The sequence below is a fragment of the Microtus pennsylvanicus genome, chromosome 14 (assembly GCF_037038515.1).
Source record: "Microtus pennsylvanicus isolate mMicPen1 chromosome 14, mMicPen1.hap1, whole genome shotgun sequence".
In the NCBI taxonomy this organism is placed as follows: Eukaryota; Metazoa; Chordata; class Mammalia; order Rodentia; family Cricetidae; genus Microtus; species Microtus pennsylvanicus.
Window position 1 is genome coordinate 59,267,996 of NC_134592.1, and position 13,113 is coordinate 59,281,108.

At 39.4% G+C, this 13,113-nt stretch overlaps 1 protein-coding gene across 3 annotated transcripts in view; it reads left to right on the forward strand.

Moving 5' to 3' along the window:
- Positions 1-10,031, forward strand: part of Strn3 (striatin 3) — an 82,715-nt gene extending 72,684 nt beyond the window's left edge. For all 3 annotated transcript variants that reach the window (XM_075947492.1, XM_075947493.1, XM_075947494.1), the window contains 3 exons: positions 158-265; positions 9,366-9,452; positions 9,532-10,031. In XM_075947492.1, the coding sequence (XP_075803607.1) occupies positions 158-265; positions 9,366-9,452; positions 9,532-9,701 (365 nt within the window). In that variant the 3' untranslated portion in view covers positions 9,702-10,031. The remainder of the gene's footprint in view (positions 1-157; positions 266-9,365; positions 9,453-9,531) is intronic.
- Positions 10,032-13,113: the final 3,082 nt, after the last annotated feature.

The window sequence follows — 13,113 nt, forward strand, 5'->3', positions numbered from 1 at the left end:
ATGAAGGCAGGTGGTCTTTAGCTAATTTTTATACTGATTGTACATTATTTCTGCATGGTCCAATCCAGGTCCTTACATAGTATGGAACACTGAGCTATTAATACAGGCTTAACCCAGGTCGTTTGTATTTTAAAGTACTCTGTTCTTTATTTTTCAGGTTTACAATCTAGCAATCACATTAACAGAGTAGTAAGTCATCCCACACTTCCTGTTACAATAACTGCTCATGAAGATAGACACATCAAGTTTTTTGACAATAAAACGGGTAAGGCTTCGGGTGATTGAAAGTACTTACTGTTCTGTTATATAATGCACATTGCCTTTTGGTTTATGAAGTTATCAGGGTAAACTTTGTTTTGAGGTGCTGGGAATTTGCACAAGGTACTTCATTACCTCACCACAGATCTGCATTCCTGCTGCTAAGAAACTGTAACTCATTTTTTTGCTTTGTTTAGTATATTATTTTACAGTGTGCAAGTTTTATTTTTGATTATACATAATATTTTGTCTAATACTATTTCTTCCATTTTCATTTGATAAAAATTCTTCCGTTTGAATATTTTTTATGTTGTTTTAAGATAGCAAAATATATCACTTATTTGGTATTTTGAGGTGTTTTTTTTTAAGATTGTTTATTATGAACATACAGTGTTCTTCCTGCATGCCAGAAGAAGGAACCAGATCGAATTATAGATGGCTGTGAACCGCCATGTGGGTGCTGAGAATTGAACTCAGGACCTCTGGAAGAGCAGCCAGTGCTCTTCACCTCTGAGCCATCTCCCCAGCCCATTGAGTATGTTCTTAAAATTGTTTCTCAACCAGTCATGTTGGTACATAGCTTTAATTCCAGCATTCCAGACGCAGAGGCAGGTGGATCTCTGAGTTCAAGGCCATCCTCTTCTATAGAGCAAGTTGCAGGACAGGCTTCAAAGCTACACAGAGAAACCCTGTCTCAGGAAAACAAACTGTTTCTTAGTGACTCAAATGATGTTGTGGTGGGTACTATTTGCTGTCCTCTTTATGGTATACCTTCTGCTGAATCATAGGTGTGTGTGTGTGTGTGTGTGTGTGTGTATATACATACATACATACATACATACATACATACATACATACATATATATATATATATATATATATATAGAGAGAGAGAGAGAGAGAGAGAGAGGTGCATACCTTTCTTTTTTTTCTTGATATTTATTGAGCTCTACATTTTTCTCTGCTCCTGTCCCTGCCTCTTCTGCTCTCCCCTTCAACCTTCCCCCAAGGTCCCCATGTCCCAAATTTACTCGGGAGATCTTGTCTTTTTCTACTTTCTACTTCCCATGTAGATTAGATCTATGTAAGTCTTAGTGTCCTCATTGTTGTCTAAGTTCTCTGGGATTCTGGTTTGTAGGATGGCTTTCTTTGCTTTGTGTTTAAAAACCACCTATGAGTGAGTACATATGATAATTGTCTTTCTGTGTCTGGGTTACCTCACTCAAAATAATGTTTTCTAGCTCCATCCATTTTCCTGCAAAATTCGAGCTGTCGTTATTTTTTTCTGCTGTGTATTACTCCATTGTGTAAATGTACTACATTTTTTTTTTTATCCATTCTTCAATCGAGGGGCATTTAGGTTGTTTGCAGGTTCTGGCTATGACAAACAAAGCTGCTATGAACATAGTTGAGCACATGTCCTTGTGGCATGATTGAGCATCCTTTGGATATATACCTAAAAGTGGTATTACTGGGTGTTGTAATAGAAGCGGCGGGGCTGCGTCCCCGGCACCCGGCCGCCCACATGGCTAGCTCTAGCTTATGCCCCGAAATAACTACACGGAAACTGTATTCTTTTAAACACCGCTTGCCCCATTATATCTAGCCTTTTCTCGGCTAACTCTCGCACCTGGACTAGCCCATTTCTAATAATCTATGTAACCCAAGAGCTGGCTTACCAGGAATGATCTTAACCTGCGTCTGCCTGGTGGGAGAATCATGGCGACTCCTTGACTCAGCTTCTTTCTCCCAGCCTTCTGTTCTGTTTACTCCTCCCACCTATGTTTTAACCTATGAGGGCCAGCCAAGCAGTTTCTTTATTGCTTAACCAATGAAATCAACAGATTGATATATGACACTCCCACATCACTTCCCCTTTTTCTGTTTAAACAAAAAAAGGATGAGTGGCGGGCCGTGTCCCACCACCCAGCTAGCTTTACCCGAAATAATTACACGGAAACTGTATTCTTTTAAACACCGCTTGGCCCGTTATATCTAGCCTTTTCTCGGCTAATTCTCGCACCTGGACTAGCCCATTTCTTATAATCTGTGTAGCCCACAAGCTGGCTTACCAGGAATGATCTTAACCTGTGTCTGCCTGGAGTGGGAGAATCATGGCGACTCACTGACTCAGCTTCTTTCCCCCAGCCTTCTGTTCTGTTTACTCCGCCTACCTATGTTTTAACCTATGAGGGCCAGCCAAGCAGTTTCTTTATTGCTTAACCAATGAAATCAACAGATTGATATATGACACTCCCCCATCAACTGGGTCTTGAGGAAGGTTTGTTTCCTAATTTTCTGAGAAATCGCCACACTGACATCCAAAGCGGTTGTACCAGCTTGCATTCCCACCAGCAGTGCAGAAGTGTTCCCTTTTCCCCACAGCCTCTCTAGCATAAGTTGTCATCAGTGTTTTTGATCTTGGCCATTCTTACAGGTCTAAGATGGAATCTCAAACTTATTTTGATTTGCATTTCTCTGATGACTAAGGATGTTGAACGTTTCCTTAAGTGTCTTTCAGCCATTTGAGATTCCTCTGTTGAGAGTTCTCTGTTTAGGTCTGTACTCCATTTTTTTTTTTTATTGGATTATGTGATCTTTTGGTGTCCAGGTTCTTGAGTTCTTTGTATATTTTGGAGATCAGACCTCTGTCTGATGTGGGGTTAGTGAAGATCTTTTCTCATTCTGTAGGCTATCGTTTTGTCTTGTTGACCATGTCCTTTGTGTTACAGAAGCTTTAAAAATTTATTGTGTGTATATGATGTATGCAGTTGGAAGCATGGGTGTTACAGCAGACATGTGAAGGTCATAGACCTGTGGAGAGGGTGCTTGCCTTCATTTATATAGATTGTGTGGATCAAATTCAGGCCATCAGGCTTGTGTGACAAATGCTTTACCTGTTGAACCATTGTAATGACTCAGTGTATTTTTAAGGACAATACTGTCTTTTGGGTGTTGAAGAGGAGATGGCTCAGTGGCTAAAGTTGGTACTGCTCTTACAGAGAACTCAAGTCCAGTTCCCAGCACCTATTTAAGCCTGCTCATAACTGCAAGAGGATCCAATACCTCTGGCTTTTGCAGGCACCTATACTTAGGGGTACCTCTCCCCACTTCTCTCTCTCATAATGAAAAATCTTTTTTAAAAAAATACTCTTTCAGATAATGTCTGACAAGTTGAGCTACTTAGAGGAGTACTTAAACAGCCAAGTTATTTCATGACCTAGAAACTTCAGCCCATTATCAGGCGCCACACGACAGACCAGACTGTGATAAGGCAGTAATCTTCAGCATTTAGAGGATTACTTAAGTCCCAGTAACAAATATGGGCAGGTTCCCTTTAACTCTATATAGCAAGGTGAGAACTAAATGAATATTCATAGATCTACATACTCTATAGAAAATCAAATTCACCTTCACGTGGATATTCTCAGTTAAATGGATTTTTAAATCAATTCTTTATTGTATGGAGCATAAATGTCTTCCATTGAAAAAGAGCAGAAGTAATTTCTGTTGTGTTTTTATAAAGATTTGAGCTTTGGTTACACTAAGTATTCAGGCTAGGCTCAAGCTGTCCATCCCAGAAATTTACATTTTGATGGCTTAGTCATTGTTCTATTGCTGTGAAGAGACACCATGACCAAGGCAGCGCTTAGAGTGAGAGAGGGAGACTGACTGGGCCTAGTATGGGCTTTTAAAACCTCAAAACCCATCCCTGGTGACACACTTCCTGCAACAGGGTCACACCTAATCCTTTCCAACAGTTCTACTGCCTGATAACTAAGCATTCAAATTTATGAGCTTGTCTGGGCCATTCTATTCAAAATACCACAGTCTGTCTCTAGAGTTGTTTTTCTTGAAGAAATCAAGAAGTGAGTAAATACGATTTTACACAGTAAGAAATAAAGTAAGCACTTGAGGATGTGGCGTAGTGGGTATGTGCTTGCTTAATATGCACAAAGCCCTGGATTCAGTCCCCAGCATGACTTAAATTGAACATTAATTGCTATATTAAACTGTTACATTATCTTCATATACTATTTTTTATTCATTCATTTATTTTTGTTTTTTTGAGACAGGTTTTCTCTGTGTGCAGCTCTGACTGTCCTGAAACTTGCTTTTTAGATCAGGTCAGCCTTGAACTCACAGAGATCCACCTGCCTCTGTGTGGATATTTAATTTTAATATTAAAAATATTAAACTTTGGTGAGTCTGGAGAGATGGCTCAGTAGTTAACAGTACTTGCTCTTCCAGGTGACCCTGGTTCTATTTCCAGAACCACATTTCTATCTGTAACTCCACTCTAGGGCATACAGCACCCTATTTTGGTGCCAGGAATGAATATGGTATACAAACATACATGCAAGCAAAAACACTCATACATATAAATTTAAAGAGTATTGAACTTTTGTTTATGCCATGTGCATAAACTGAAAAAAATTGCTTGTGTATGGCTTTATAAGTTTGGTTTAGAAAGATCAATTTGTCCTTTGTTTTGTCGGGTTCTTAAATTAAAATTTAAAGATTTAAATTTTTCAGAGAGAGAGAGATTGGTGCATGTGGAGGCTAGAGTGGGTCTCAGATCTCCTGGAGCTGGAGTTACAGGTAATTTTGAGCCATCTCATCTAATACAGGTGCTGGAAACTGAACTCTGGATCTCTAAGTACATGCTCTTAACTGCTGAGCCATCTCTCCAGACCCTCAGTTTCTACTTTTTCTTTCACAGATATCTTCCAGATCTGTGGGACTTTTTTTGTTCGTTGTTTTTGTTTTTAATTTTTAGTAGTGGTCCAGCTGCTTTGGATGCTGATTCTTACCTGGGTTTACAGAGTTGAGGCCAAAACCACAATGGGAAACAATTTAATGAGACCCTGCCTCTAGCTAATAACAGAAAAAATGCTGGAGGGATAGCTTAATAGGTGAGAGAACTATTTTGGCATGTACAGGCCCTGGGGCCAATCCTCAGCACTGAACAACTAATAAAATTTTGGTAAAGACAAAATTTTGAGTTCCCTATAGTGTCGTATATGATTCTGGGAAAAGGTAGAGTATGAGTGAGAGGTGAGGAGAGATGGGAGGGAGGAAGGAAGGACCTGAATTGGTTGTGAACTTGTTTGTGAAGCAGCATCTATCCATATATTTTTTTCTTTTTAAATTTTTATTTTATTCTGGAAGGTTCACACACCTTTAATCCTGGCACTTGGGAGGCAGAGGCACGTGGATCTGAGTTTGTTGCCAGCCTGCTCTCTAGAGTGAGTTCCAGGACAGCCAGGACTATGCAAAGAATCCTTGTCTTGAAAACAAAACAGAAGGGCTCTCAGATCTAATAATGGCCTTCTCTGACTTCCTTGGGCACCAAGCATACACATGATATCCATATGTATGTGCAAGCAAACACTCATACAAATAAGGCCTCTTCTTCTTCTTCTTCTTCTTCTTCTTCTTCTTCTTCTTCTTCTTCTTCTTCTTCTTCTTCTTCTTCTTCTTCTTCTTCTTCTTCTTCTTCTTCTTCTTCTTCTTCTCCTCCTCCTCCTCCTCCTCCTCCTCCTCCTCCTCCTCCTCCTCCTCCTCCTCCTCCTCCTCCTCCTCCTCCTCCTCCTCCTCCCCGTCCTCCTCCTCTCCTCCTCCTCCTCCTCCTCCCCGTCCTCCCCCTCCTCCCCCTCCTCCTCCCCCTCCTTCCCCTCCTCCTCCCCCTCCTCCTCCCCCCCTCCTCCTCCCCCTTCTTTCTTCTTTCTTTTTTCTTCTTCTTCTTCTTGACAGGGTTTCTCTGTAGCTTTGGAGCCTGTCCTGGTACTCCCTTTGTAAACCAGGCTGGCTTTGTCTACATCTCCTCATGACCATCTCCTGAGAGATGCTCAGAGGTTAAAAGAGCATTGCCTGCTCTTCCAAAGGTCCTGAGTTCAATTCCCAGCAACCACATGGTGGCTCACAACCGTCTGTAATGGGGTTTGGTGCCCTCTTCTGGCCTGCAGGCATATACACAGACAGAATATTGTATACATAATAAATAAATATTAAAAAAAAGGAAACAGAAAACAATAAAAAAAATATTGCCTTAGCCCGGCGGTGGTAGCGCACGCCTTTAATCCCAGCACTTGGGAGGCCGAGGCAGGTGGATCTTTGTGAGTTCAAGGCCAGCCTGGTCTCCAAAGAGAGTTCCAGGACAGCTCCAAAGCTACAGAGAAACCCTGTCTCATTAAAAAAAAAAAAGAGGCCTTATTTGTATGAGTGTTTGCTTGCACATACATATGGGTATCATTGTATGCTTGGTGCCCAAGGAAGTCAAGAGAAGGCCATTATTAGATTCCCTGCAACTGGTGTTACAAATGGTTTTCAGCCATAATGTGGGTTAATTCATTTGTACTTTCAATTTTTGTGTGTGGGTATTTTGCCTTCAGAGGTCAGAGAGGCTGTCAGATCCTCTGAAACTGTCATGGTGGTACTGGAGACCAAACCTGAGTTGTTCTCTACAAGAGCATAGGTGATCTTGATCCCCGAGCCAGCACACGAGCTCATTTGCACTTTTAATAACTCTCTAGTTGTACAGTATTGCATTTTCTCAGTTATGGAAGATGTAGTTTGTCATCTTTTATTTTGTTGTTAGGGAAGGGGCATATGCTAAAAAATGATCCAGGTCTTTGACATTGTAGGGCAGATATTCTACTACTGAATTACATCCTTAGTTAGGAATCCACCCACTTTAATGGAAGCAGGTGTTACTAGAAGGACGGAGCCAAAAACAACAACAACAAAAGAGTTGGTTAAATGAGAGAAGCTGCAAGTATGCATTCAAATATATGGGCCTGTGGGAGCCACTCTCATTCAGATCACACAGGATTTGGAGAGGAAAGGGTCAAAAATGATGGGATTATATTATCTCAAAATAAGAGAAAAGAGACATGAGATTGGAGGATTGGATAAAAGGAGTACAGAATGAATTTGATTAAGCAAAATAATACATAAAACTCAAAGAATTAGTAAAAAATTTATATTAAAGTACTATGTCAAGTGAATTTTATGTTGCTGAGGTATTAGCAGGTCCTAAATTAATTGTTAATAACATTAGTGATAGGGGCTGGAGAGATGGCTCAGAGGTTAAGAGCATTGCCTGCTCTTCCAAAGGTCCTGAGTTCAATTCCCAGCAACCACATGGTGGCTCACAACCATCTGTAATGGGGTCTGGTGCCCTCTTCTGGCCTGCATGCATGCACACAGACAGAATATTGTACATATAATAAATACATATTTTTAAAAAAACAGCTGTGGCTTGAAATCAACAGAAGCATCTCCTTTTATCTTCAAGTTGTAACTGTTTGGTAGTGCCGAAAAACGGTTCCTCTTTTCTAGTTTTACATTCAGTTCAACAGTTGTGGCTCAGGGTAAGTAAGGAGAGTAGGTCTCTTTATAATCCCATATAAAATGTCATAGGGCCAACACTATGGCAGATGATCATAACTTAAATTTTATAACTTAAATTTACAGGACTTTCTGTAAATCAGCATTCTAATGGTGCTGATTAAATGGGAATTGATTTTTATAAAATATCAGTATTGGTTATTTTTATTTCCATTTTGGGTTTTTTTTAAGGCAGCATTTCTCTACGTAGCCCAGGCTGGACCACACTATGTAGATCAGGACAGCCCCAAACACACAGAGATCCACATGCCTCTGCCTCTGTAGTTCTGGGATTAAAAGAGTGCATTTTCCGGTCTAATCTGTTTGTTCGAACATGTATTTGTATATATGGGCAGATGCATGTAGAAGTCAGGGGACAACTTGGAAAAGTTAGTTTTCCTTCCTGGACTCAAATTCCGGTGGTTATGCTTGGTAGCAAATGCCTACCTGATGATCCCACTCGACTCCAGAATGAATTAAGTTATAATTGCTTTTCCTTCATCATGTTATCAGAGTACAACTTTTTATTGAAGTTTGTTTTAATTTCAACTTGGTGAGTTGGCCCAGAGGTTAAGAGCACTTGTTTCTCCTGCAAAGGACCCCAGTTTGACTCCATCAGCACGTGCCTTACGACTGTCTGCAGCTCCAGGCCAGGGTTTCCAATGCCCTCTTCTGACATTTGCAGGCAAAATATTCATGCACATGAAGTTAATCTTAAAAAATTAAACCTGTAGACACACACAATTAAGAAATAAGTGAATCTTTATTGCATGGCAGACTTTTATGGTAATACAGTACATACCATTCACCCCAGAAATCTAGGAGAGACTAAAATCATTATTTTGCTTGTCATTGTACTTAAGTCCAACTGGATGAGCCAGAAAAGTCTTCTTGGGGTTTACTTAACAGAGTAGGAGTTGAGGATACTTGCAGGAGCAGTAATGGATCAGAAAACATCAGCTGCAGTAGGGAAAAGCCTACCCCAACATGGGTGAGGGGTGGAGCTCTCTGCACAACTTGTAGACAGGTCCACAGATGGAGGAAATCTCTGAAAAGATGCTCCATCCCCAGCAGTTTTTACTATTTCTAGAAAACTTAAGTTTTGGAGAAATGGATCAGTGTCCAAGAGTACATATTGTTTTTATAGAGGACCTGAGTTCAAGTCGCAGTGCCCATCTCAGGCAGCTCTAACTGCCTGAAACGCCAGCTTCAGGAGCCGGCACCTTTCTGACTCCCTTGGGCACCCAGGCAGACACATGTACATTCACATAAATTAAAAATTAAAAAAAAAAGGTGGGTGGGGCAAGATTTTCAAGTCTCAAAAAATTAGCAATATTAAACATTTTCTTCAGACTATTAATGTAGCAAATACATCTTAAAAAATGTTAGTGAAAGAAGTCAAACAGAAAATCCACATATTCAGAATCTATTTAGTATAACGCATCCAGAATAGGCCAGTTTCTAGGAAGAGTATATCATTGTTGCTAGGAACTGTTGCATACTGGGAACAAGGTGTTCTTTTTCAGTGATGAGGATGTGATCTAGATATTGGTGGTTGCCCACTGTGAATTGTGTACTCCCAAATGGTTAAAATACTAATCTTTATAAAACTGAATATTTTTCCAAAGCTGAAAGTACTTGTATGGTGATTGTTTTATGTTGATGGTGTTTTTCAACTTCTGCCTCTCAACGTTAATCTTTGTTTTATTTTGTAGGTAAAATGATCCATTCAATGGTAGCTCATTTGGATGCTGTTACAAGTTTAGCAGTAGATCCTAATGGCATCTATTTGATGTCTGGAAGTAAGTTTGAACTTTTGTACAACCCTCAAACTTTATAAAAGAATTGTTACTCAGTAACAGTTTTATTTGTCTCTTACAGGCCATGACTGCTCCATTAGATTATGGAATTTGGACAGTAAGACATGTGTACAAGAAATAACAGCTCATAGGAAGAAATTGGATGAATCAATTTATGATGTTGCTTTCCACCCATCAAAGGCATATATCGCCAGTGCAGGAGCTGATGCTCTTGCCAAAGTATTTGTGTGAACCAACATAAATTTGACATTATGAAAAAGATTTACTGGTCAGAAAGGGGGTCTGTCTGCATCACTGCCATCAAAGTCACTGATACGACACTACATGTGCTCTGCTGGGTAAAGCTGCTGGGCAGACATAGTTGTTGGGAATCACATCTTCATGTCAGGCTTACTAGTTTAACTGTAATTAACTGTATTTGTGGGACAGAAAGAAAAAGGACTCCAGTATCTGTGCTGTATACTGGATATGAACTGAGCGTAATTTTTTTTTTTTTAAAAAAAGGTGTTTAAGCCAATGTGGAGTCTGATCTTACAAAAAAATAAAGGTCTTTTTGTTGGACTCTGTGTGCTGCCTTAGGGTTAGGAATGTGGTGCTCTTGTGGGGAAGCAAACTCCAAGAGTAGCTTTTCATCTCTTAGTGATCTTACGTTTATTGGTTGAATGCCACAGATTCCCTTTTAAACTTATTTTGCTTTAAAAAAAGAAAAAAGAAAAGAAAATTTAACTTAAAATATTTTAGCATTAGTTGCACAAAATGTTTGGATAAAATTCTAGTTTTTATAAGTCTTTTTATATATTTAGCCTGTCACAACAGTGCTCAAGATCATATTGATGTTTTTCTGCATTATACAGCCCTAAAACACAGAGATCTCACTAACCTGCCACCTATAACCACTTTCTTTCCTCCTTTTGCCTAATACAGCTCAGCTAAGTCCTTCATAAAGATGATAAATCACCTTCGTCTACATGTCTTCATGAATCAAGGACTATTAAGTGTATTAAAGCTGTGGAGTTTAGTACTCCAAATGAACTCTTTAAAAACTAATCTTGACATCTATCACTATGTGATATTTTGTACATCTTACTGTATTTACAAGTTTATTTATCAAGGATTATCCATCTTGCTAATGGCCTATTATTTATTTCACTTTTTGTTGGTCTTTATATCCTTTTATTAATGTGCTAAGGGAACCTGTGTATCTATTTTGGAGCTCTTTGAACAGTCTAAAATAGACTAAAAATGGAGTATTTTATAGTTAATGTACAAGCCAAGGTGTTTCTCCCTAAGATACTGTCTTGACTTACCATGAATCCAAAACCAAAACGATCTAGTTTAAAAAAAAATTTGAGAATATTTTATTGCCATTACATATAGGATACTTTAAAAAGTTGAATCAGGATACAGAAGTCTGCTGGGACTGGACTAGTTTTCCCTGTTTTATTTTTTTTAGATGTGCTTAATTTTATGGTGTAACTAAAGTTTTTCTTTGTGTAATGCATGATTAAGACAATAAAGTATTTTTTTCTAGTCTTCCAAAAACCTTTTCTGATCAGTTTGCGAGTTTGATGAGTTTTATAAGGTTTTTGTTTTACAGACTATGAATCAGCAAATTTTTAAGATTGTACCACAAAGCAAACGTACAGCTGTTGAGAAATAATGTATATAAAATGCATATAATAAATATTGAATTGTGTACCTGTATGTTGCTGTTGGCCGCATCATTTCGTGTTGAATAGTAAAGTACAATACTCTCCACAATTGAAGTAGGAAATGAAGGTGATTTCTTAGTCCTTCATTTTATGCTCTTCTTTTTATATTCCTAGTAGTTACTGATGTCCTAGTAAGGTTATAACACAAACACTATTTTTCTACTTTGTACCACCTGGGGAAGCTGTTGTGCTATTAAAAGAGATTAAGGCCTCCAGTGTCATCCTCATCCACTAAATTTCAGATACACAATTTAAACAAACTGCTTAGACAACCTATTATTTAAAAACAAAACAAAAAGCCGAGTTTTACTTACTAGTAAATTGTGTTGTCTTAGTTAACTTAGCTGTTTCCACAAAAATGTTAGCAAAGAATAAACTGCATTTGCTTCGTAGATAGTTGTCCTTATAAAGTTAAAAGTTAGCTATTTGAAAGAAAGAGCTTCAAGATACTAATACCCCCTTTCTCAGAAGAAATTGCGAATGGAATAGAATCAGGCATTGCAGAGTTTACATGCAGATTTCTATTTGGATTCCTGCTTTAAAAATTATACATTGAAAATTTTTTAGAAACTCAGTTGTTGCTGATAAAACTCTTAAGACTTCAGAATTAAAGAAGTAACTGTTGGTTTTGGGATCTGGGGTGGTGATTCAGTGAGTGATTGCCATGTAAGTGTAAGACCTTGAGTTTGAATCTCTGGCTCCCATATAAAAAGTGCGGCGTGACTGCATACATAGAACCCCAAACGTTGAGGGGCCAGAGACAGGAGAGTCCTGAGAGCTCCCTGGCCAGCCATCGCAGCTCAAGGCATTAAGGGAAAGCGGTGGAGAAGGAGCCTGGTCTGGCCTCTGCTGCACTCATGGGCGGTGGAGGAGGAGCCTGGTCTGGCCTCTGCTGCACTCATGGGCGGTGGAGGAGGAGCCTGGTCTGGCCTCTGCTGCATTCATGGGCGGTGGAGGAGGAGCCTGGTCTGGCCTCTGCTGCATTCATGGGCGGTGGAGGAGGAGCCTGGTCTGGCCTCTGCTGCATTCATGGGCGGTGGAGGAGGAGCCTGGTCTGGCCTCTGCTGCACTCATGGGCGGTGGAGGAGGAGCCTGGTCTGGCCTCTGCTGCATTCATGGGCGGTGGAGGAGGAGCCTGGTCTGGCCTCTGCTGCATTCATGGGCACACACTAGCACTCTCGCACGTGTATACCATGTGCACCCAAGAACACAAGCAGTTTGTTTTCTGAGCTGAAAAATGAAAAGAACTAAAGGGATATTCTTCCTCCATACTCCTATATTTAAATAATAAATTTCCTCAAGGCAAGTTTTGTTCTGGGAGCCTTCTGAAACCCATTGCATAACTATTTAATTGTAATTTGCTTGTTACTGCAGGTCATAAACATTTGTGTCTTATGGTATATTAAAACTGGATTTTAAAAATAGTATGTTTATTTTTTAATTTTTTAGTGATAGCAAACAGATTAAAAGGTTGAAAAAGCCTTATTTTTGTTTTATATGTTTCTATTTATGATTTATGGAAAGTAACTTGACTTTATAAGTTTTAATGGTATTTTAGTATGTTTTTCCCCCCTTGCTGTTGAATCATTCTGTCTCATGATTGTAGTTACTTTCCTCATTTCAAGCTTTACCCAACATCTCAACTCATTTGGAAGCTATAAAGTGATGTGCCAGGCGCAGGTATGGTGGCTCTCATGACTGTAAGGTTGGCGTGGGATGTGCAGCAAAACATTTCAGAATGAGCTAGACATGCCTGCCGAAACTGAATTATAATACATTTTTTTAAAACTTCATTATTAAAGCTTGTAAACTCTGCGTGTCTATAAGCTCAGAATTGAAGAGGATGAGGCAGAAGATTTTGATGAGGCCGACAAATTACTTTGTCTTAAAAGTAATTCTTAGGGCTGGAGAGATGGCTCAGTGGTTAAGAG